A 24,508-nucleotide genomic window follows, 5' to 3' on the forward strand; every position below is an offset into this window, starting at 1 on the left:
CAGCGGTTATTCCTCCTCTGATCACTGCTATGGATGCACGACCTGTCTGTCTCCAGTCGTCTGCTAGGGATTCCCACACAGCGGGTTGATGTTGCCAACAAGGGCGTCTTACCCATAGAGGCTAGTGGCGCAGGGCACCAAGTTCTGGAGGGCGCCAGGGAAGAGGCGGAGGCTGGAGCTCGCCGCCCTCGCCCGCCTCCGCCATGCCACGCCGAAGCAGCGCCATGCCCGGAGCTTCCATCTGCTGTGGCAACTGCGTCACAAAGCGGCCAGCTGAGCCGGGAGGCGCCGCGTCCAGCCTCCACCTCGTCCCCACCGAGGAGCTGCCCTCCAGCCACTGCCCGCCTCTTCCAGCCCTGCCGGCAGCGCCGTCCTCCCTAAAAAACTATGGGAAACGGGAGGGGGTGCCGCCGGAGGGAGCTTTGCACCACGGCGCCGGATATGCTTAAGATGGCCCTGGTTGCCAACCTTCATGTCACATTTCCAGATGTCTTTGTAACGCAGAGTCGGTCTGCCGGCTCCCCATGGAGTGTTTCCTTGGAGATCCCATTCTTAACATTATTCCAAAGACTGTGTGGGAAAAAAGGGTTAAGATAAAGAAACAAAGAGTGCAAACGGAAGTCAAACTTATCTATTTGTATACTGTATTAATGTTGTAAGTTGTAATTTTAATGTAGATTTCTTATTTCTTCTTCTTTTTCCTCTTCTCCTTCTCCTTCCCCTCCCTTCTCCCTCCCCCCTGTCCTCCCCTTTCCCATTCCCTCTTTATTCCTTTTTTGTTTGTCTTTTGACCCCTTTTTTAGGACTATTATTTTAGTATTGTTAAATTATGTATGGGTTGTATATAGAAGCGTGTGTGTTTTTTGTGTTCTGAAATTGTCATGTGTTTTGTTGAGTTATGTGTATGATTTTGCTGTTTAATAAAATTTATAAAAAAAAAAAAAACATTATTCCAAAGACAGCTTGGCTTGCAATATTCCGCTCTGTCTCCTGCTTGTTCCCCAACCCTTTCTGTTCCTGGTGATTACGGAATAATCACTTGCCCAAACTAGGAGACCTTGACACTGCGGCAGGTGATGTCAGAGCTCCTGATGCGGGGGGAAATCATGGTCCCAACTCTTTGGCCCTCTACTCTTGCCTGCTATCGCCAATCACCCTTTTTCTTGGCTCTCTCACCCAGGTGGTATTCCGGAAAGCTGTCCAGGCAAGCAGCTGAGGAGGTTCTCTTGAAACGTGATTTCCGGGGAGCTTTCCTTATCCGGGAAAGCGAGAGCAGCCCAGGGGATTTCTCCATCTCAGTGAAGTAAGTCAAATCCCGAGGTGCGGCAGATAACAGGCTTTTCGTGTGTGGTTTGGAAGGTGCCTGTTTTGTTTGTCTTATCTTGTTTTCAGTAGTTATGGTGTGTGGTTCCCCCCCCCTCCCCATCGATTTAAAAGCCCATTGAATTCTACCCAAAAGCTGCCAGGGTAGCTACAAAAATCAGTACTAATATGGCTCACAATCTGAAACAGACACAGCACAGAAGGAAAAATGTGTGGGTGGGAGGAGGGAAAAGCAAGCTCAGATGCATGTTCCTCATGCTACAGTTCTTAAAAGTTACAGCTGATGTCAGGAGTGGTTTGGTTGTCTGAAAGAGCAATCCCTTCTCCATAGTCAAAACAAAATCGAAAATTCTTTCTAGTAGCACCTTAGAGACCAACTGAGTTTGTTCCTGGTATGAGCTTTCGTGTGCATGCACACTTCTTCAGATGGAAGTGTGCATGCACACGAAAGCTTATACCAGGAACAAACTCAGTTGGTCTCTAAGGTGCTACTAGAAAGAATTTTCGATTTTGTTTTGACTATGGCAGACCAACACGGCTACCCACCTGTAACCCTTCTCCATGGCATTTCATCCCTCCCTTCCACCACCCCAGATCAGATCCAGGACATTATCCACCTCAGGAAGACAGGGCAACTGCTGTTGCACACTGGTTCCCTCAAACAGATGACTTGCTGACCATCTGCTGTATTGGGAAAGAGAACTCATGCATCATCCAAATAAATAAATGCAAACTGCAAAAACGGTACCAATATAGAAAATGTACATCGGCTGTTGCAGATGAGGGTCCTGAGCATGCAGAACTAGAGTCCAGCAAGGGCAGAAACGTCTGTGAAAATAAAGGGGAGGACATCATGTGCCCCTAATATTCTTTCCCCAGTTGTACCTTGTCATAGAATCATAGAATCGGAAGGGGTCCAAGGGTCATCTAGTCCAACCCCGTGCAATCCATGCCAGACAGCTTTCCAACCTCTGCTTTAAAAACTCCAAGGAAGGAGAGTCCACAAACCCCCGAGGGAGACCATTCCACTGTCAAACAGCTCTTACCGTCAGAAAGTTTACTCGGAATCTCCTTTCTTGTAACTTGAAGCCATGGGTTCGAGTCCAGAGCAGGAGAAAGCAACCTTGCTCCATCCTCTGTACGACAGCCCTATAGATATATAGGCTCTCTCCTCTCCTCTTTTTCCAGGCTAAACATACCCAGCTCTCTCAACTGTTCCTCTTAAGGCAGGCATAGGTAAACTCGGCCCTCCGGCTGTTTTGGGACTACAACTCCCATCATCCCTAGCTAACAGGACCAGTGGTCAGGGATGATGGGAGTTGTAGTCCCAAAACATCTGGAGGGCCGAGATTGCCAATGCCTCTATTTAAGGCTAGGCTTCCAGACCCTTGTTGTGCAGACTGAGAGTTGTTCATACCTGAGAGCACCAGAGGGCGTTCTCAATGCACCACAAATAATCCAAGCGGCTTTGATAAGATGTATCTCTTGGCTGCCTTTAAGGTTCATGCAAATCATTTGGACGGCCGAACTGTTCCCAAACACCTGCTGATCTTTTCAAGAGCTAGATTTAGTAGCCTCCTTCCTGCCATACTGGGTGGTCTTTTTGGGGGGTGGAGGGCATTTTGCATAATGATGGGACTATGTCCCTGCAGGGATGGAGACACAGGAACACCAATTAATTTTCTAGGCACAAATCCACACTTTGCTGGTCCATGTCTGAGCACTTTCATTTCCCCCACCCCCTGTTATTTCCCCCGGGAAAATCCACGCTTCAATGGCAGTTTGGGTTTTCTACGGAATTGTTTTCAGCAGTAGAGGGTGGGCTTTCGTGGGGAAAGTGCCAGGGAGGGGCGCTTGGGCACAGACCTAGAAAACCAAGAGCAAAGGCAAGTTTGGACTCTTTTTGCAGTTCAGTAAGATGGAGATGCACTATCAATTTGTGGGAAAACAATGAATCAATGGGGAGACATATGACCTCTGTGCAAGCAAATCTGGACGGATGTTGAAAAAAAAATTAAAAATGTTCAGTAGCACCTTAAAGGTAAAGGTAAAGGTAAAGGTACCCCTGACCATTAGGTCCACCCGTGTCAGTAGCACCTTAGAGACCAAGTAAGTTTGTTCTGGGTATAAGCTTTCGTGTGCATGCACGCTTCTTCAGATACACTGACCTCTGGCGAAAGGTCAGTTGGAGGGCAGGACCTGTTACTTGACTTCCCAAGCCCATGCCCAGGTAATCTGCTGCTGCTCAGCGATCCTGCCCGGACAGCTTTGACGCCACCCCATGCAGAAGTTCAGCACTCCCAACATGGTGTTCCTTTACATGCCCAGGAGGGAAGGTCATGGATGAGCAAAGACTAGTCCACGTTCAAGTTCAAACTGATATTCCAGCAGGCACGGAGGGCAAGAGGGAGGCAACAACCTGGGCATGCCAGCCTCTCTGCCAGCTTTCCATGCCAACGGCAACACACAGTGCGGAGCGGGCCCAAGGAGCCAACAGCCAAGGGAGGGAATGAAGTCATCATTCTCTCTGCCAATCCCACACCCTCCTCCTCCTCCTCCTCCTCCTCCTCCTCCTCCTCCTCCTCTCCTCTCTTCCTCCTTTGAGGATGGGCCGTAGCTCAAGGGCATATCATCTGCTTGGCATGCCGAAGTTCCCAGGTTCAATCTCCAGTGGTTTCTCCAAGTAGGACTGGGAGAGACTGGAAAGCCGCTGCCAGTCAGTGTAGACCGTACTGAGATAGACCAATGGTCTGACTTGAGATACGGCAGGTTTCTGTCTTCCCGTGTCTTAAGGAACCATGGTAGACCGTCTGCCTTGCCTGCAGAAGGGCACAGCAGCATTGTAGAGTTGGAAGGGACCCAAGGATCATCTAGTCCAACCCCCCTGCAATGCAGGAATCTCAGCTAAAGCATCCATGGCAGATGGCCGTCCAACCTCTGTTTAAAAACCTCCGAAGAAGAAGAAGAAGAAGAAGAGTTTGGATTTGATACCCCGCTTTTCACTACCCAAAGGAGTCTCAAAGCGGCTCACATTCTCCTTTCCCTTCCTCCCCCACAACAAACACTCTATAAGGTGAGTGGGGCTGAGAGACTTCAAAGAGGTGTGACTAGCCCAAGGTCACCCAGCAGCTGCATGTGGAGGAGCGGAGACACGAACCCGGTTCCCCAGATTACGAGTCTAACGCTCTTAACCACTACACCACACTGGCTCTCACTGCCGAACAGCTCCTACTGTCAGAAAGTTATTCCTGATGTTGAGTTAGAATCTCCTTTCTTGGAACTTGAAGCCGTTGGTTCGAGTCCTACCCTCCCGAGCAGGAGAAAACAAGCTTGCTCCATCTTGATGGAGATATTGAGATATTGGACGTTTGAAACCCTGGAGATCCTCTGGCAGTCAGCGTAGACAATACTGAGCTAGATGGACCAGTCTGACACAGGCAGCTTCCTATGTCCCTGCATTTTGCCACAGCGGCTGTAATATCTGAAAAATACTGGGAGAGCGGGGTATGCAAAGCCTCTGGCCTTTGGTTGCAACAGCTCAATTCCTAGAGGGATCGAATTTCCAGCACACAACAAAGGCAATCCCGACTTTGGCTGGCTCTACACATGCAGCAGAATGAGGCGGAAGGATGGAATGGGCCACATCAGAAGACAGCTGCCGAATCATGTCTAATAATCCCTGCAAGAAAAATGCTAGTACTTCAAGGAGGAAAGTTCTATCCACACCTCTTCCTATGGTGCTAGGTTTTCATTTACCTTAATTTCCTGTGTCTTAGACACCCCCATGTATAAGACGACCCCCTTTGGGGGGGGGACTAATTTTTTTAAAAGTGGGAGATTGCCCAAAGTTATTGAGCTTTTTTGGGGGGGGAATTGGCCAGCTACCCGATCAGCTGCAGCCGCCGCCAATCACACTGCCAACTGACGCAGCAGCAGCCGATGGGCAGCAAACCTTGGCGCAGTCACAGTTTAACTGCCCGATCGCCGCCTGACGCTCTCCTGCTCACGGCAACAACCCATCGCCCGTCCCACCCATGTATTAACCATGTATAAGACAAGCCCCCCCATTTTTGAATTAATTTGGGGGTTTAGAAAGTTCGTCTTATACATGGAAAAATACGGTACTAATCCCTGCAAGAAGAAAGATAGTACATCACGGAGGGACGTTCTAGCCACACCTCTTCTTGCCATGCTAGCTTTCTGCTTGCAAGGGAGAGGTGCTGTGGTTGATCTCCCATCTGTGGACTGAAGGGATAGCCATTCGTGCTGTGACCTCAGGACAAGGAAAGGCAACAACCACATTTTAAGCGGTACGTCCCACTGACGACAAGAGGAGAGGGGGTGCAGAATCCACCTCACCGGCAAAATATTTAGCTGGTCGAGGCGTTCCAGAGGGAGAGGCACAGCGGAGGCCTCTGCCTGCCCTCTAGCTGTTCCCACACTAGATTCAGTTTGTCCAATGACACCCGTGTATTTACCTTGGCAGAAGCCGCAGGGCAACCCAAGTCGGTTCAGAAAGTAAAAGCTGCTTCTTAAAGACAAAGGGACCCAAAAATGCACAGCAGAAAAACGAAGGAATCTCTAGCTTCAGTTTCAGTTTATGATTAGGTCTAGTGAGGCAACAGGGGAAAGGGGCCTCGGGTTTTAGGAGGTCTTGAACGGGTGGGAAGACGAGTTTAGGGTTTCGCTAGGGTCTTGAAAACAACTCAAGGGGCACAACACAACATGGGGATGGGGAAATTTGTCCAATTCCATTTCTCTCCGTTTCTCATATTTGCGACCGTAAATTCTCTTCGCCACATTTCCACAACGGTTTGTGATTTTCTTTCATTTATTTTTAAAAAGTGCTCGTGGAACTCGGTCAGCATTTAGTGTGAATTTCTCCTGACAGTTTCGCTTAATATGAACTTTTTTGAAGAGCAATTTCCCTCTAATTTAACGCATATTTCTATGCTAATTTCACTAAAACATGCCTTTTGCACACAGACTTTACTCGAGTGCATGCATTTTTGTGCGCTGCGTTGCAAAATCAGAGAAGGACCAATTTTTTTTAGGATGGATGTGCTTGGGTCCAAATGTCATTTTGCAAAGGGCTTCACCTTCAAATGCAAACTGAATCTGATCTCTCCCTCACCCCGAACACTGCTGGGTGTTCCAGGGCCGGTTCTACCATTAGGCAGATTACAGCAGGTTGCATATTTGGCCATACCATTCGAGGGTGGCACACTGAAAATCAGCTCATTCATTTTCCGCTTCAGGCACCAAAATGTCCTGCGCTATGTCTGTGAGCTCTGATTATTTTTAGATGGTTATCATTACAGAAGATACCGAAAATATGCAGGCAGGTTAGTGAGCGGCGGTTTAATCTTTCTTCAGCTTACATAGCCTGCTGGCAGCAGGGATAACCAGAAGCTGTCGGACTCCAACTTCTGTCAGGTGTAGCCAGCGAGGCCATAAATTTTTGGGAGCTGGAATCCAACAACATATTGAGGGCGCTACGGGAAGGAGGTGTGAGGGCCCTGATAGGATCCTAGGACTCAGCTATAGAGTTGCAAATAAAACGTTTTAAGTGTGTTGCAAAATGCATTATACAAATGTGACACTAGAGGGCAACAGTGAGCTATGGAAAATTCAATGTATTTTTTCAAAACATTTTTTTAAAAAAGCATTTCACAACATTTTTTTAAATGTGTGTAGATTCCACCCTAGAGCCCAGTTAGTGCTTGCCCAACTTTGGGAAGGAGGTGGGAGGGCTCTAGGATCCTGCTGCACCCCTCACGCCGCCTTTCCAAAGCCTGGCTTGCCGCAGGAGCCAAATTTTGGCTTAGCTCAGGGCACCAAAGTCCACCCCTGCTTCGCTGTCTCCAGTTGTGGAGGCAAAGCATGACCATCATGGCTGTTAGCCATCGATAGCCCTCTTGAAATCCATGGCCGACCTAGGCCCATTAATTTAAATGGGTCTACTCTGAGTAAAGATTCGTCGAATGCAACCCATGGCCTTTTTTGTGTCTCCCATTTCCAAAGGAGCAACATTTCCCAAACCTGAGCCAAGAGGACCACCCCAGGCCAGGTGATGATGTCAAGTTAGCCCTTGTCCCAACACAACACACTCATGACATCAGCCAACCTCCCCACCCAGCTGCCTCCATTTAAATGGGACTATTAAAAGCTTGATCTCATTCTAAGGAAGACTAGCCAACAACATAAATCTGTAGCAGCAGCCGGGTACATTTCTCCTTTGATTTGGTTTACAAGCTTCATTTCATTAAATAGGGTGCAGTTTTTGTTCGCAGGGTATCTGCCACAAAGCTAATGTGGAGCGGCATCTCTTTGGGCTATTGGCATAGACCAGCAGTACCACACACTTTTGTTCTCTTTGAGTGCCCTGGTGACGTCTAAAAACCTACGAAATGCTGATTATTCTGGGGCCTTTTCCATGACAATCTGTGCGTGCGGCTCTATTTCTAAATGTTGTTGTTGTTTTGTTTAGTCGTTTAGTCGTGTCCGACTCTTCGTCACTCCATGGACCAGAGCACACCAGGCACTCCTGTCTTCCACTGCCACCCACCGTTTGGTCAAACTCATGTTGGTAGCTTCGAGAACACTGTCCAACCATCTCGTCCTGTGTTGTCACCAAGGTCTTTTCCAGGGAGTCTCTTCTCATGAGGTGGCCAAAGTATTGGAGCCTCAGTTTCAGGATCTGTCCTTCCAGTGAGCACTCAGGGCTGATTTCCTTCAGAATGGAGAGGTTTGATCTTCTTGCAGTCCATGGGACTCTCAAGAGTCTCCTCCAGCACCATAATTCAAAAGCATCAATTCTTTGGCGATCAGCCTTCTTGATGGTCCAGCTCTCACTTCCATACATCACTACTGGGAAAACCATAGCTTTAACTATACGGACCTTTGTTGGCAAGGTGATGTCTCTGCTTTTTAAGATGCTATCTAGGTTTGTCATTGTTTTTCTCCCAAGAAGCAGGCGTCTTTTAATTTCATGACTGCTGTCACCATCAGCAGTGATCATGGAACCCAAGAAAGTAAAATCTCTCACTGCCTCTATTTCCTCCCCTTCTATTTGCCAGGAGGTGATGAGACCAGTTTCTGTGATCTTAGTTTTTTTGATGTTGAGCTTCAGACCATATTTTGCGCTCTCCTCTTTCACCCTCATTAAAAAGTTCTTTAATTTCTAAACGGCTTATGTCCAAAAAAGGGCTTCTTCTTCATGAAATTCCCTGCCCTCCTGGGTTCAGGCAAAAGCTGTCCATCAGGTAAGGAGAACTTGTAGGTCTCCCCAGTGTCCAATTCTGAGCCCATTTTGGAAGCATTAGTACGGGGCGAAGTCACACATGCATGCCATATTTGAGAAGATGTTGGAACCTTGTATTTAAGTCGTTTCCAGCCAGAGCTGTTTATAGCATGTTCATCCTCCTTTGTTTGCACAAAGCTTGTGGGGAGGTCAGACAATGTCCGCTACTCATTGAGCATTCTTTCTGGTTTGTTTGCAGGAAGGTAATAATAACAATAAAAAAATTATTACTTGTGCCCTGCCCATCTGACTGGGTTGCCCCAGCCACTCTGGGCAACTTCCAACAAAATATAACAAAACACGGCAAAACATCGGACATCAAAAACTTCCCGATACAGAGCTGCCTTCAGATGTCTTTGGAAAGTCGTATCTGATGGGAGGATGTTCCACAGGGTGGGTGCCACTACCAGGGCCATCTTAAGGAGATTGGGCGCCGTGGTGCAGCGATCCCTCTGGCGCCCCCGGCGTACCACCTCTCCGCTGCCTCCCTCTCGTGCTTGCCGCCCCTCGGGAAGGGGGGTGGGCGAGCAGGGAATGAGGGACGTGGCGCACCCAGGACGGGAGGCGAGGGCAGCCAGCTCGCAGCCCGCCCGGGACCGGCATGGGCGGCAGTGGCTGCGCCACTGGCGCACGAGCGCCCGGCCGCCAGCCCGCACTTGGGGGCGGGTTGGGGAGGGGGGCCGGCCGGTATGCCGGTGGGCTCGATCCTTCCGGCGCCCCTATGCCTCCGGGGCGTCCGGGGGAGAGCATGGGCGGCGCAAGCACCCGGCCGTCCATGGGGGTGGGGGGGAGGCCGCCGGTGGGGCCGCGCGGCTCCCCCCCGCTCGCTGCGCTCAAAGACAGAGCTGTGCCGCCGGCGCACGAGCGCCCGCCCTCTCACCCGTCCGTGGGGTCGGGTTGGGGAGGGGCGCCCGGTATGCCGGTGGGCTCGCGGTGGCGCCCCTGGGGGCCCGGCGCCCTGGTGCACCGCGCCACCAGCCCAAATGGATGAGACGGCCCTGGCCACTACTAAGAAGGCCATCTGCCTGGTTCCCTGTAATTTCACTTCTCGCAAGAAGGCCCTCAGAACTGGACTTCAGTGTCCGGGCTGAATGATGTCGCCTCAAACATTGCCTTTTACTCTTAAAAGAGCAGGTATAGAGCACTGAGTTCATCTGCTCTTTCGATATCCGGAAGAGCACTTCCACAGGGTAACAGCACAGGTATGGGCCTTTTTAGTGGTGGCTCCCTACTTGCAGAATGCTCTTCCCAGGAGCTCACCTGGCACCATCATTATATATCTTTAGGCACCAGACAAAAGCTTTCCTCCATAACCACTATCTGTGGTCTTTCAGAAGTGGATGAGAATGTTTTTAATGAATGTGAGTGACAAGGTTGCTTTTGGGTGGTTTCTTGGTTGGTTGTTAGTCTTGGGCAACATAAAGTGAGCAACAAATTTACTAAGAAATGAGAATAAGTGATAACTCCACAGGCCCCGTAGGTCACCAAATTAAGGCCTATGAAATGGCACCGGCATTAAACAGAGAGGCTCAAATGGCTAAATTATGCGTGTTCTTTCCGTTTCTTTCCCCGTGTGCCCTGAAACTAAAGTCCTCGCAAGAACAACAGCCACCCAAAGCCCCAACAATTATTTCTGCTTTTTTCCATTTCCGGAATGGGCAGCCTGAGTTTATTGTCCCTGCACATGGGAACATGAGGCAATGGTTGGCACTCCGAGGTACACCCATGGGCAGGACATTTTAAATCCTCTTTGATGGATCGGGCGGCAGGAGGTGAGCCTTTGCTGTCAAGAAGCAGTCACTCCCAGAACCTGTGTGTGGCAGGCCATTAGTCTGCCCAAATTAAAACTTTAGCAATGACGACCAGCTAACTGTCGGAGATAGCAATCTCAATGCAGGTGCTTCTTAGCGCTGGGGTTGCCAGAACCTCCAGGTCTGACCTGATGTCTCCATGTTTGTCTGGTCCTCTCCAGGTAGTCTGGGAGGGCTTGAATCTCCAGGTGGGTGAGAGTATATCTATAATAATATATTTATTCATTTATTAAGAAGGCTATGTATGCAACTTGCAAGCTTCAACTTAGCAGAAACAGGCTGAAAATTATTGTCCAGACTCTCACCTCCCCATTAACCTCCATCTCCAGGTCTCAGTGGTGTGAAGGAGCACAGAGGAGGAATCCCCACGACCACCCCTATGACATCACCAGGGCCTGTTCCCCAGGACATCATCAGGACCCTCCCCCAGGTCTCACATTTGTACCCTGAAATCTCAGGGTCTGGGATGCTCCTGGTCTGGCAACGCCATTTAGCACCCTTTGCAAAGCATCGCTGGTGCCATTTTGACTTCTCCTGCTCAGGTGTCCCGGGGCACAGTTTGTGCTAACGGAATAGGGGCAGGGTCGTAGCTAGGGGGTGGCGAGGTGGACCCCCCCCCCACCAGGGTGCAGGCGGGGGGGGAGGAGGCTCAAAATCGGCTAAAAATATGTCCATAAATGTCTATAAATAAAAATATTGATTATTGCTGAGGAGCATCCAATGGCGCAGGGGTGACCCTGCCGTTGCGCATATGGGGAGGGCTTGCTCCCAGCCCACAACACCATCTCCCTGGGAACGGGAAATGGCTTTATTTAAATATTTGTCTTCATTGGCATTGCAAGGAGTTTGAGGGTCCAGAGCTTGGTTGCAGTAAGGCTTGTTTGTACAGTATGTGTGTCACCACAACAGCAAAGCTCGTCATCTACACCGTGGACCGAAAGTAGTTCTGGACTCAAATGCTGTGGAGTAAACAGGAAGCACGACTGTTCCTCTGTCACACTGTGTAATTAGACAAGTGTTTTCACTTTCCCTGCCAAGGAGAGCAAACATTCAGCTTCCTGGGCATATTCTACCAATATACCTTTTTTGCATTGTTGGTGTTGAACTTGTGACTCCCAGGAGGGACAAAGAAGAACATTAAAGGACCACCCGATATTTGAGCAAGAATCTTATTCAACTCCCCTCTCTGGCACCAGCAGCTTTTGAAGTCTCTCTTGAGGGTTAGAAACTTGAGGTGCTTCCAGACCGGCACTGCTTTGCGGAAGGGATTCAAGTACATACTGGAAGTTTAGGTTTGTGCCATTAAAGTGAATTAAAGCATTCTGTTGCCCTGGCACAATAATTCCACTTTAAAAAAAAACAACGGACTTTTTTGGGGGTGGTGATGAGGAAATGCACTGAAAAGTGTGTAGTGGGGGGAGGATCATTAATGCAAGCTATATAACTGCCACATATGCAAACCAGGATGAATTCAGAATGAATGCTCATTGTCATACAAACTTCCTGCAAACAATTCAGAATGAATTCCCAATAAACACTGAACCAGGGGCGGAGGGAGCCAATCTGCCGCCCGGGGCAGCAAACTTGAAAGGCACCCCTCCCCGCGCGCACGTCGTGACGTCACAACGCGTGCGCAGCCTCCTGGGTGGACTGCGCATGTGTGGACATGCGCAGTCCACCCAAGATGGCTGTTCGCCCACTGCAGCCTTAAAACGCGGCGTGGCGCGGCACCGGTCGAAAGGGGTGCAGGCCAATCGCGCCCGCCATCTTGGGTGGACTGTAAGGTTTGGTGATTAGGCATTGGAGTATTCGGTTGAAGGTGAGGGGAAATAGTGGCCATCATCTACTCCTAATTTAAGGGTATTCCGTTAAAGGAATCTGGGGGGCGTGGTCTCCGTCCAAAGCCCAAGACGGGGGGGGGGGCGCCTAGGGCCATGGCACGACCCTGGGGGAGTCCCTAGTTGATGTGCATCAGCAGGGCTCCCCCTACTGGTGGTTAACCCTTCCAAGACTCCTGCAGATCGGCAGGAGTCAGATATACCAGTCTTGTGGTTTCCAATGCCAATACCACTCACATTCTGTAACCAATAAAGTTGTGACCTTTTTCGCCAATTAACCTAAAATACTGTTTTAAGTGTCTTTATTCCACTTCCCGGGAGGGTTTGGGACCTTACCACACAAAGGACCTCCCCACGGGATGCTGACGGAAATCCCCACGCCAACCCTATGCAACAGAACAAAAGAACAATACCCCCATCTCTCTCCCCTCTCTCTTTCCCCTTTCTTTCCCCACAGCTGCAAGGTGTCCAGAACATCTGTGAAAAAGACACTGTGAATTGAAAGGGGAGGCACTGTACGTGCTTTTCCTTGCTTGTTCATTTTGTAGCACAAGAAAATCTTCAATTAAAAAACTAATTTTAAAAGAAGCACCCTCCACTGCTGTTGCATTCCTGCTCACCTTTTTGCTAACTTTGTTTTCTGCATTCTGGGCACAGCTATGGAGACCAAGTGATGCACTTCAAGGTACTGAGAGAAAAGAAAGGGAAGTACCACCTCTGGGACGAGAAGTTCAACTCCATGAACGAACTGGTGGATTTCTACAGAACGACCACCATCGCCAGGAAAGCACAGGTCTTCCTCAGGGATCACGCGGAAATGCAGGAGGTATGGGGCAGCAGAAACTCTCCAAATTGGGGGGAGCGGGCATTAAAATGGCAAGGGCATTTTAATGGAAGCGAGTATAATGCACTTTGGAGCAAAACATCCCTATCTTCACATATTCACGAGCAGGGTCTGAACTGGTGGTGACTCTCCAGCAGGGCCGTCTTACCCATTAGGGTTAGTGGCACCCTGCACCACGGCGCCCGCCCATCGGGGCGCCCAGCAGCAGGAGTCCAGGACCAACCGGGAACAGCTGCGAGGGCATGCTGGGCGGTGGCTGCGGCGGCTCTTCCAACGGCCAGCAGCGCTCTCTTGCTTCCTGTCTGGGAGAGGAGGCAGTGGCGGCAGCACACAAAGCTATGCAGCACCCTTCTACCTCCTGCCTGCCCCGTGGCACTAGCGGGACTGCTGAGGAAGCCCGCATGGCAAGCCAGCCTCGAACTGCCCAGTGCAGGGGGCAGGGGCGTTCTTAGCCCCTTGGCTGCCTGGGGCGGGAAGCCAAGAGGCACCCATGGGGTGGGGCATCGTGGTGCGTGACGTCATGACACAGGCGACACCCCGCCCCCCGCAGAGTCTCCCGAAGCCGCCACCCGGGGTGCCGGGAGGCGGATTCGGGAGTCTCTGCGGGCTGCAAAGCCTCCCGAATCCGCCGCCTGGGCTCCCTTGGCGGAGCGCAAGTTGGGGCAGGGAGAGGGACGGGCCAGCGAGGGGGGTGTCCCTCCTCGCTGGCCAGCCCTTCTCCATGCCCCGGCTCCGCAAGCCAGCCAGCAGCGGAGCTCGGCATAGAGGCAAGGGGCGGGCCAGCGAGGAGGGGGTGGCACCCCACTTCACTGGCCCGCCCCTTGCCTCCATGCCGAGCTCCGCCGCTGGAAGGGGGGACTATTTTCGGCGCTGCCGGGGCGGAGCCGCAGGGGCGGCCAGCGAAGAGGGGTGATACCCCTCCTCGCTGGCCGCCCCTGCGGCTCCACCCCGGCAGTGCCGAAAATAGCCTTAAAAGAAAAATAAAAAATATAAAAGCCCAGGGGGCGGGGGGCCCCACCCCCTCCACCCCCTCCACCCCCCTTGCTACGCCCCTGCAGGAGAACTAATAATGTTGCCCCCGCCCCTTCTGCACCACGGCGCCGGATATGCTTAAGACGGCCCTGCTCTCCAGGAAAGAGATATTGACCTGGTGAGCATGTCAACTGGTAGGAAGGCAAGTGACACGATAGGGGTCATTAGAAAAGGGGTTGATAATGAAACTGCCAATACCATAATGCCGCTGTACAAATTTATGGCGTAACCACACTTGGAATACGGTGTACTGTTCACCGAACCATCGAATCGTGGAGATTGGAAGGGACCCCGAGGGTCATCCAGTCCAACCCCCTGCAATGCAGGAATCTCAGCTAAAGCGTCTGTGACAGATGGCCATCCAACCTCCGCTTACAAACCTCCAAGGAAGGAGAGTTCTAAACCTCCCAAAGGAGTCTGTTCAACTGTTGAACAGCTCTTACTTTCAAAAAGGTCTTTCTGATGTTTAGTCAGAATCTCCTTTCTTGAATCTTGAAGCTATTGGTTTGAGTCCTGCCCTCCGGAGTAGGAGAAAACAAACTGGCTCCATCTTCTGTGTGACAGCCCTTCAGGTATTTGAAGATGGCCATCTTGTCTCAGTCTCCTCTTTTCCAGGCTAAACATACACAGCTCCTGCAACCATTTATCCTAAGGCTTAGTTTCCAGACCCTTTATCATCTTGGTTGCCCTCCTCTGCACCCGTTCCAGCTTGTCAACATCCTTATTAAACTGTGGCATCCAGAATTGGACACAATATTCCAGGTGTGGTCTGACCAAGACAGAATAGAGTGGTACTATGACTTCCTTTGATCTGGACACTAGATTTCTGTTGATGCAACCTAGGAAAGCATTGGAACTTTTTCACATAGGCTGCTAGTAAGCCAGCTGTCCGCCATCTCATATATTTGTGCATCTGGTTGCCTCATCTGAAAACAGATATTGTTGGTTTGGAAAAGGGCAACTGAAATGATCAAAGGAGATGAAAGAGTAACTCCCCCTGTGAGAAAACATTGCAACGTTTGGGGCTTTTTGGTTTACTGACAAGGCGAGTAAGAGCAGATATGATTGAGCTTCCTAAAATTATGCATGTTGTGGAGAAAGCAAATGGTCTCAGTCTCAAGAAACTAGACCCTGGTGTCATTCAATGATGACGAACACTGGAATGTTCAGGATCAGGGTAGACTAAAAGGAGGACTTCTCCACACAGCACAGAGTTAAGCTATGGGTTTCATATTTCATATTTGCTCATACAGAATGCCTCGATTGCTAATTTAGCAGTGATGGCTAATAACTATTGATAGTCCTCTCCTGTTACAGGTGGGTAGCCGTGTTGGTCTGCCATAGTCAAAACAAAATAAAAAATTCTTTCCAGTAGCACCTTAGAGACCAACTACCGGTAAGTTTGTTCTTGGTATGAGCTTTCATGTGCATGCACACTTCTTCAGATACACTGAAACAGAAGTCGCCAGATCCTTAAATATTCTTAACGGCTGCAATTAGCCTTGCAGGGAAATTGCAGGGAAATCCCTGCAAGGCTAATTGTACCCATTGTTAAGAGTAGTCAACAGGTTTTCCACACCTATCAGCTGATCACCCATTCCCACCACCCTTCTGAGTAATACCCCTCCCCACTCCCTCACTATATTTAAGGATCTGGTGGCTTCTGTTTCAGTGTATCTGAAGAAGTGTGCATGCACACGAAAGCTCATACCAAGAACAAACTTAGTTGGTCTCTAAGGTGCTACTGGAAAGAATTTTTTATTTTGTTAGTCCTCTCCTGTTCCACCAAGAATTTGTCTAACCTCCCTCGAAATCCTTCTAAACTAGTGACCATCACCAATCTCGTGGCAGTGAGTTCCGTAAGCTAATTGCATATTGTTTGATGGAGGATATTCTCATCTGTCCCAAATCACATACCCATCCATTCCACTGGGTGACCCCTAATCCTAATAATTATTTAAAAAAAAAAAAAGTAGGAGGGAGGAAAATCCTATCCATCCCATATCACCACATCATGTAAAAAACACACCTGGCCAGACAGGTGGGCAAGACCAGCTTGTTTGTGTCAGCCAGGCATTTCTTCTCAGCTGTCCTCTCCTTCTCTTTTTCACGCAGCCCAAAAAGCCAAAATTCGTCCAGGCTCAGTTCGACTTCACGGCCAAAAGCCCATCCGAGCTGAGCTTCTGCCGAGGGGACGTCCTTGAAATCCTGGACTGCTCTGATCCCAACTGGTGGAGAGGGAGGATTGGAGTGAAGACGGGTCTATTCCCCAGGAACTATGTCTTCCCACTGCGCATGTGACCTGCTTCGCCTGCGTTCTCATGGAGGCTTCTTCTGAAGCAGCCAATCAAAATCTCTCTGAATGGAAGTCCTGTGGAACATCTATAGAATGACTGCCCCATTTGGAACCTTTTTCAATGACCGCCCCATTTGGAACCTTTTTCAGAAGTGGATAAAAAAAATGGACCTCCCATGTGACAAGTGGCGCTCTAAGGGAGTGGCCTTCAACATTTTCTCGCCCACAACCAGGGATGTGGGAGAAACGTGGATTTTGTTTGCATGCAAATGAGAAACCACCTGATTTGTGCTTCTCGAACCAATCTGCAAACCGAAAAACAGATACCCTTGGAAATTCACGCTTCTTCCCATTTTGTGACTTCGGTTGTTCAACCAACATATAGAAAAGTGGAAAATGTGCTCTTCTTTGGTTTTTCTAAGATAAAGAGACAGAAGAACCACAGGGAAAATGCAGAATGACAATGACTGGATGACAGTGTCGCGTGGATTCCCTGTAATAAGTGAGTGAATGAAGGGTGACAATCCCACACTAAACACTGACAGAGAAAGCACTCTTCCATTGGTTTGGTGCCAGTTGAATCATCACAGCTTCCCCTAGGAATTGTAGTTTTACTGACATCTGTTCTGTAGCCTCACCCTTGTACAGAACTAGAGTTCCCAGCATTCCCTGGGAATGAAGGAATGACTGTGAAACCAATATCAAGTCTCATTATTGTATAGGCAAATCCATGGCATTTCCCTCTCATTTCTTTTGCATTATATTTCCTCTTTGTCTGTCCCAGGTTGTGAGATGATTCAAACAAGTTGCGTTTGTGTCAGCAAAACTCACAGGGGACGTTGGTAGGCCGGGAGTAATGAACCCCTGAATCTAATCCAATGGATTGACCCAGAATTTGGGGACCCTGTTTCCGTCTGAGGGTGGTGTTCCCTTGTGGGGGAATCTTCCAGGGACCACACTTCAGTCCTGGGTGGGTTCAGAAGCAAAAATGGACAAATCAATGGATGCAAAATTTACCTTTGTACAGTCGGGTTCATTCCAGCCATGCAAAACCCAGAGGTTTTCCACGCTCTCCTCTCCATCCTGGGTAGCAAAAGGCATTATCACAGTTCAAGAACACATGCAAACCAGTCAAAAATCACCCAAGGGCATGCCGTGGGAGGGGGCACAGCTTAGGGAGAGTCTCAAGAGGCAGACAGAGGGGCCAGAGGGTCACATTTACCACCCCCAAGCCTGAGCTTCCTCACCTCTGGTTTAGCCGGTCAAAGAGTTGACCTTTCACACATGGGCGGTTTCCAATGTGGGAACAGACCACTGGGTGGGGAATCCCCCTGAGCAAATCTCAGTTCCCTATTTTCATTTGTTTGAAAACACATTTTTCCCTAGAGCTTGTTTCATAAGCATCTTGTGAACTAGGCATGCCTTATCTCAGAATGGTGTCCCCCCCCCTCCTGCTCTCTTGGGTCACCAACAGCCAAGGGCAACAGGAAGGAGGAATCTGATACACTTCTGCAGCCAGGCAAACATTCTCCCACCTGCCTCCTTGACCCCCCCCCCTCTATTTATAGACTCTTCACAAAGCCGGGTGTTTGCAAAGAACTCACTGAGATTACTGCAAGGCACGGCCTCTCTGTTTCTAGGCAGCATGCGAGATAGAGTGCATAGCATAGGTCCAGCTTTCTCAGTATGGTCCACTCTGGCAGAAACCTCACATGGAATGAATAAGGGAACGTTTCAGCCCGAGGGCCACATTCCCTTCTGGACAACCTTCCAGGGGCCACATGTGGGTGGGGCCAGAGGCAAAAAGTAGGCGGAGCAAGGAATGCACACCTTCCAACTTTTCCCAAAGCAAAACCGGGATGTCTTCCAGGATGCGCTCTCAGGTGACGTGACCTGTGCCTTGCTCTCACCCTCCCCCAAAAGCAATTTTTTTGGGGGAGGGGGGAGAGCACAGCGCACGAGTGAGTGAGATCATGGCATCAAAAATGGCCACCGAGATCTTGCAAGAAAAAAATGGGATGTCCTGCTTTGTCCAGGGCACTTGGAAGGAGGTGTAGCTGAGGCAGGGGGGTATCACCTAGAGTGGCCTGGGGTGCTATATTCGGACCCAGGTTCTGCTCAGGTTTGGGCAATTGAATGGGCAGAGACTGTACCCAGTCAAATCAGGACAGCTAGATGAAAAGCAGAGACCAGCTCCCTTTTGTGGTGATTGGCATGTGCCCGCATTCTATACATCAGAAGGGGAACACTGGGTGAGAGGACTGGGTGAGAGTGTGATGTAGAGAGATTTATTGAACTGACAGCCAGCCACAACCTCATTATACAAATTGGTTTTTGTTAGGCAATGATTTTGTGTGTGTGACTGTACAACAGGGGTCCCCAAACTAAGGCCCGGGGGCTGGATGCGACCCAATCGCCTTCTCAATCCGGCCCATGGACGGTCTGGGAATCAGCGTGTTTTTACATGAATAGAATGTGCCCTTTTATTTAAAATGCATTTCTGGGTTATTTGTGGGGCCTGCCTGGTGATTTTACATGAGTAGAATGTGTGTTTTTATTTAAAATGCATCTCTAGGTTATATGTGGAGTATAGGAATTCGTTCATATTTTTTTTTCAAAATATAGTCCGGCCCTCCCACAAGGTCTGAGGGACAGTGGACCGGCCCCCTGCTGGAAAAGTTTGTTGACCCCTGCTGTACGACCTCGAGTTGGGTTTGGCATGTTAGCTACGGTTATGCTAATTGTTTTGTATTCCTTTGTGTGCTTTAATAAAGTAATTAAAGAAAAAGGCAGAGATTGAGGCAGGTGCTTCAGCCTACAGACAGATGGGTGCCCAGCTCATTCCATGCCTGAGCAATGACTTGTCCCAGCTGAGGAGCAAAAGGCAGAGAGTCCGTAGCTTTGCCGGGCCAGAGCTGGACCTCATTGGCGCCATGGCCCCAGAGCAGAACTCCTCAAAGGCAGAGTCCTCTGGCAATGGCAGCTCCAAGGAAGAGACAGATCCATGTTCTTCCCTGTCCTGCATGGGTCTGCAAACTCTGGGGTCCCCCACCCCAGAGCCCCAAGGAGACAACTCTGCCACCAGACTCTGGTGGTTGGTCCACAAACCCTCGGGGGATCGAGAGAGCCCTGAGAGATCTCCATGGCTGAAAACCCCAGTACCCCCCCATACACAAAAAAGAAGGCAACGGTTGCAGAATAAAACACTGGTTCTTTAATTGTCTGTGTGGCAGCACTCAGGGGGGGGGGCCTCGAGTCAGTGACTACATAGCTATGCTTTAAATCTCTGCCAGTAGCTCCAGGACCTTGCTGAGATAACTTGGATGGTTGACCATCGCCGTGGTCCTAAACCTTGATCTCTCTCCAAGGTGCTGGCCCTTGCCTTGTCTCTACTTGGGCCAGCACCCTTCCTCGGTGGTGCCGCAGCAGAAACCACACGATACAAGGAGCCAATAGGGTGTCTTCTGGGCTAGAAGCTGCAATACCACCCTGTGGTCATCTGCAGTGAAGGCGCTGCAGCAATTTCCTCTGTTTGCCAGTGGGCCAATGTCAAAAGAGAGTTGCGGTGAGTCTCCAGCTCAATTGCCCCGGAGGTAGCAAAACAATATGGGGGGGGGGGTGTTCCTGTGCTGCTCTCATGCCTACCCAGAAACAGCTACCATGCCCAACTACAAGTGCGCTGTGGAACATGTAAAATGGCCAAGCTGAACTGAGTTCAGTATTTATGGACTGTTTACAAATCAGGGCCTTTTTCTGCAAACTAAATCTGCCAGTTTATTTTTAATCTTTTTCAAAGATTCTAGTCCCCTTGGTTGCAGAAAATAAATAAATAAATCTGCATATGCTAGCCCAAAGGTCAAATATCATCTCCAGTGGAGGGCCTTATAAAATCCCAAAGTTTCCCACCCTGGATTAATGCACAAAAGGAGCACAGGAAGCTGCCTTCTACTGAGTCAGACCATTGGCTCATCTTAGCTCAGTACTGTCCACACTGGGTGGCAGCAGCTCTCCAAGGTTTCAGATGGGGGGGGGGGAGGCATTCCCTGGTGATTGAACCTGAGATCTTCTGCATGCAAATCAGCTGCTCTACTCTGCTGAGCTACAACTCTTCCTCTTGGTAGCTTAATACAGCCCCATCAGTAGCTGAAATATAATATTTAAATAAAGCAATCCACTGTTATCTGAGAATACTTCCCATCTTCCACATACACGCCAGTTTTCTCTTCCCCTCCCCACCCACCCCAAACTCCTTCCCGTCCTCTTTGAGGAACTTTCCAGAAGACATTCTTTAAGCAAAATAAGCATAGAAAAAGACATTAACACAGATCAGGAGAAGGGCGTTTGCACAGCAGATCCGAGCCCAGAAGCGGGATCCTGTCTTGTCCGCAGGGGGCTTCTTTGGGGGGGTTCCAGCCTTCATGATGCAGGGGGCGCAGGCCTTTCCATTGCCAAAGCAACTCCATGGGAGGCTTTCCAGGAGATCTGTGTGAGAGAGCAAAGGGTTTATTCATGGAAAACAAAAAAGGATTAAACAATGGGGATGGGGAACCTAGCCAGAGCCAATGACAGTCAAAGCTAACTAATTCCAGTTTTGTCATCCTCCGCTGCCGCCTCTTCCTCTCTGAGTTCATCAAGGGCAACACTGAGGCTAAGGAGGAGGAGGCTGACAGCCAGATAGGGGGCGCAGGCCTTTCCTGGGGTTGGTGGGACATTGTCCCCTTCGCCCTCATGCAGGGCCGGCCCATCCATGAGGCAAGATGAGACAACCCCCTTAGGCAGCAGGATCCACAGGGGCAGCAGCTCCCGATGTAGATCTTCATTCCCCACTTCTTCCTGATATAGATTTTCACCCGCCCCTTCTTCCCTAGCAGGGAGGAGGGTTGCCATTTTGTGGTGTGCCTCAGGTGCCAAAATGTATTGGGCTGGCCGTAAAGGGTCAGCGCCCACTGACCCAGAGTCCTTCCGATGGTGCTGAGCTTCCATCATCCCCTGACCATTATTGGCCATGCTGGCTGGAGCTAACGGCAGTTAGGAGCCCAACAACTTCTCAATGGTTCCTCAGTTCTGTCCATTTGGTAGCCAACTTTGCAATGCCGGCTTAGAAGCTGCATTCTAGTCATATCAAGAATTATAAAATGCACAGTATTATAAATCTTAACCCAATGTTTCGTTACCCATGGAGATTGGTGCACTTGGCTGTTCTGTGATTCCGTATCAAGTTTTTAATTTTAATTGGGAATTTTACATATTGTATATTGTGAAGACCTTTGGCTACATTCAGTAAAGTTGACAGACTGATCACAGGATATTTCAGCATCCGCCGTTCACATGAAACCACCTATTCCAATGGGCTTTCCTTTTCCCCCTGCCCCTCTGAGAGAGGACGTAGTTCAAATCATGCCTGAGGCCTACCATTGTTCTGTGTGCTGGAAAAGCCATCCTCAGGCAGCGATTTGGCGTTGGGAAGTTGGGGAGGAAGGGGCTCCTCCTCACGAAGGGTCCACCAAGTCACAAACTTTACCTGAAAATATAAAAAAGGAGGGGGAAAGCGAATGAAATACAAGCAGAGAAAGTTGCATTTGCTTAGGAGTGTCTTTAGCACTGATAGCCGAAGCATGAAGTTGTGAGGTAAAATGTGCCGCTGATAGGAAAGCAACACTCCTGACAGAAACACAAGGGATACATGTTCACTCTGCAGAGATGTTGGAGAGGAACAATGGGTGAAATTTGCACCTTCCTTCCCTCAGCGTACAGGAAAAAGAGTTCAACTCTGAGGGAAGTAGCACACCCAGGAGAAGTTCCGGAAGGTTCTGTGGCTGCCCCGTACTCAGGCAATTCCCAGTTTGAGGCCACGGATAAGGCCCAAGAAACTCTGTTTCGCTCAAACTAGACTTGTGAAAATTCACAATTCCAAGTTTTCTGTCAGTTAATTTCAATGGGTCTGTTATGAGTATGTCTAACACTGGATGAAGTACACTCTGGTGGTAGCTTTTGGACAGAAATAATAATAATAATAATAATAATAATAATAATAATAATAATAATAATAATAATAATGACATGCCTTTTGCATAAGTCTCAAGGCAGTGTAGTCATAAGAGTAAAAACAACTATGATAGGGTTGTTATTGTTGTTTTTACAGAAAACTACATTTGTTTACATAAGAAAACAACTAAAGGTGGTCTTTAAAATGGCATTTTATTTCATTTAAACGAATTTATAAATCTGCTAACACTTTAAAATCTTTTTACACTCCGTACAAAAATAAAATCTCTAACTTGTGTATGACACAAAAACAATAAATAATTTTATTAAAACAAAAATATGTGATAAAATGAAACTGCTAAATCGATGCTTAGAAAATTGAGGCAAATTTAATCTGTTTTAGTGTTTTAACTTTTATGTGTTTTAAAGTAGGGTAGTGATTTTCTCTCTCTCGATTTAATTGTTTTATCTTTTTGAAAACTGCTTTGAGGTTGTTGGGTTTTTCTTTTAACCATTAAGCGGTATATAAATTTTATGAAATAAATAGTAAACAAACAAAACAGATAAAATAAAAAGAGGAATTCAGGGGATTCAAATTATAGGGGAAAGTGGGGCACGTTGAGCCATGGGCACATTGATCCTTTCCATTTTAAAACCGTACTTTAGCTTTTATACAAAGTTTGTGGCAACACAAAAACAACAGCAGTGATACTACATACTGTCATTGTGTTTGGGTTTGTGTTTTCAAAGAAGTTTTTTTAAAAATCCAGATTTGTTAAATTAGGTAAGCTTTAGTAAAAAATTGTATATGTATTGTGAACCATGTAGCTCTAAAAGTTGTAAAGGTAGCTGAAATATATTTTCATTTATGTGATCATAGTTAACATAGCTGCAGTATGTACTAAAATATTTGTCATGGCTGCCAGCCTGTTTTGCGTAAAATAGATGTATGTCTGAAATGGTGATGTGGGGCACATTGATCCAATTGGGAATGGGGTACATTGAGCCTGGAAAGGCTGTGTCAAAAATTATGAAAGAAAAGTTGAACGCGAACCAGCTGCTTGAAAGTGACTCGTCTGATTTTGAAACCTTTTCTAAAGATGAAGTAGAGGAAAAAGAAAATATAGAATTCAACAAGACTGTTGTGAAAGAGGGGAACTTTGTTATCGTGAAGATTTTAGGAAAAACCACAATTTCCCATTATGTTGCTGAAGTTACCGGAACTGATGAATATGGGGACTTCATTGTAAAATTTCTAAAACGTGTTCTGTCCAAAGTGAATGACCAGCCCAAGTTCACTCCCTCTTCTGAACCAGAAGCTTTGATTCCTTTTGAGGATATTGTAAAATTGTTGCCTAAACCACTCTGCTTCGGAAGAACTGCTCGTGCTTCTAAGGATGGTAACATTTCCATGTTTACTTAATGAGTACAAGTTGAAGTGATGCTGACTCTTAAGAACTTTGAGATATTTTTAAAACTCTTTTGGAAGCTTATACTGTGTAGTAAAAATGCCTTCTTTGCTCTTAAATTGGAATGGCTCAATGTGCCCCAAATGAAGGATCAATGTGCCCCACTACTGGGGCACATTGATCCATTATTTTGAAAAACTTAAATGTGATTTTTTGTCATTTTATTCCATCAAATGTGAAACATTAACCCTTTGATTTTGTTTGGAATAGTACCTAATAAATATTAAATGCAAAAGTATACTGTTATGTGCATTATTTTGAGGTGTGTAGAGCTTAAAGTAAAAAATGGCTCAACGTGCCCCACTTTAATATAATATTATGGGTCAGAAAAACTCCTGTAATATCAGACCCTCCCAAATGCAGATTAACAGTCAAGACGCAAAACAAACCCTAACAGGAAGGCCTGTTCTACTGACTCCACCACCCCCCATCTTGATTTTTTCCACCCGTGCCAGCCTCCTGCCCTGAACCGTGTCAGAGGTGTCTCCTTGGCACCACCTTCCAGGTGCAGAGAGATCCAGGCAACTCCCACCATGTTTTCTCGTGCCACCCAACTGTCCTTTCTCTCTGGGCACACATCAGAGTAAACCACTCCGCTCGGCATGTC

General features: G+C 48.4%; 2 protein-coding genes across 3 annotated transcripts in view; one reads left to right on the forward strand and one right to left on the reverse strand.

Moving 5' to 3' along the window:
* Nucleotides 1-16,543, forward strand: part of GRAP (GRB2 related adaptor protein) — a 28,235-nt gene extending 11,692 nt beyond the window's left edge. The window contains exons 3-5 of the mRNA XM_033167292.1: nucleotides 1,181-1,303; nucleotides 12,933-13,101; nucleotides 16,267-16,543. Coding sequence (XP_033023183.1) covers nucleotides 1,181-1,303; nucleotides 12,933-13,101; nucleotides 16,267-16,452 — 478 coding nt within the window. The 3' untranslated portion in view covers nucleotides 16,453-16,543. The remainder of the gene's footprint in view (nucleotides 1-1,180; nucleotides 1,304-12,932; nucleotides 13,102-16,266) is intronic.
* A 4,159-nt stretch (nucleotides 16,544-20,702) lies between these two features.
* The window catches only part of SLC5A10 (solute carrier family 5 member 10), a 97,839-nt gene continuing 94,033 nt past the window's right edge, over nucleotides 20,703-24,508 (reverse strand). For both annotated transcript variants that reach the window (XM_033166968.1, XM_033166967.1), the window contains 2 exons: nucleotides 21,860-21,968; nucleotides 20,703-20,929 (listed from right to left, as the gene is read on the reverse strand). In XM_033166968.1, coding sequence (XP_033022859.1) covers nucleotides 20,736-20,929; nucleotides 21,860-21,968 — 303 coding nt within the window. In that variant the 3' untranslated portion in view covers nucleotides 20,703-20,735. The remainder of the gene's footprint in view (nucleotides 20,930-21,859; nucleotides 21,969-24,508) is intronic.

Source organism: Lacerta agilis, chromosome 13 (assembly GCF_009819535.1).
Source record: "Lacerta agilis isolate rLacAgi1 chromosome 13, rLacAgi1.pri, whole genome shotgun sequence".
Lineage (NCBI taxonomy): Eukaryota > Metazoa > Chordata > Lepidosauria > Squamata > Lacertidae > Lacerta > Lacerta agilis.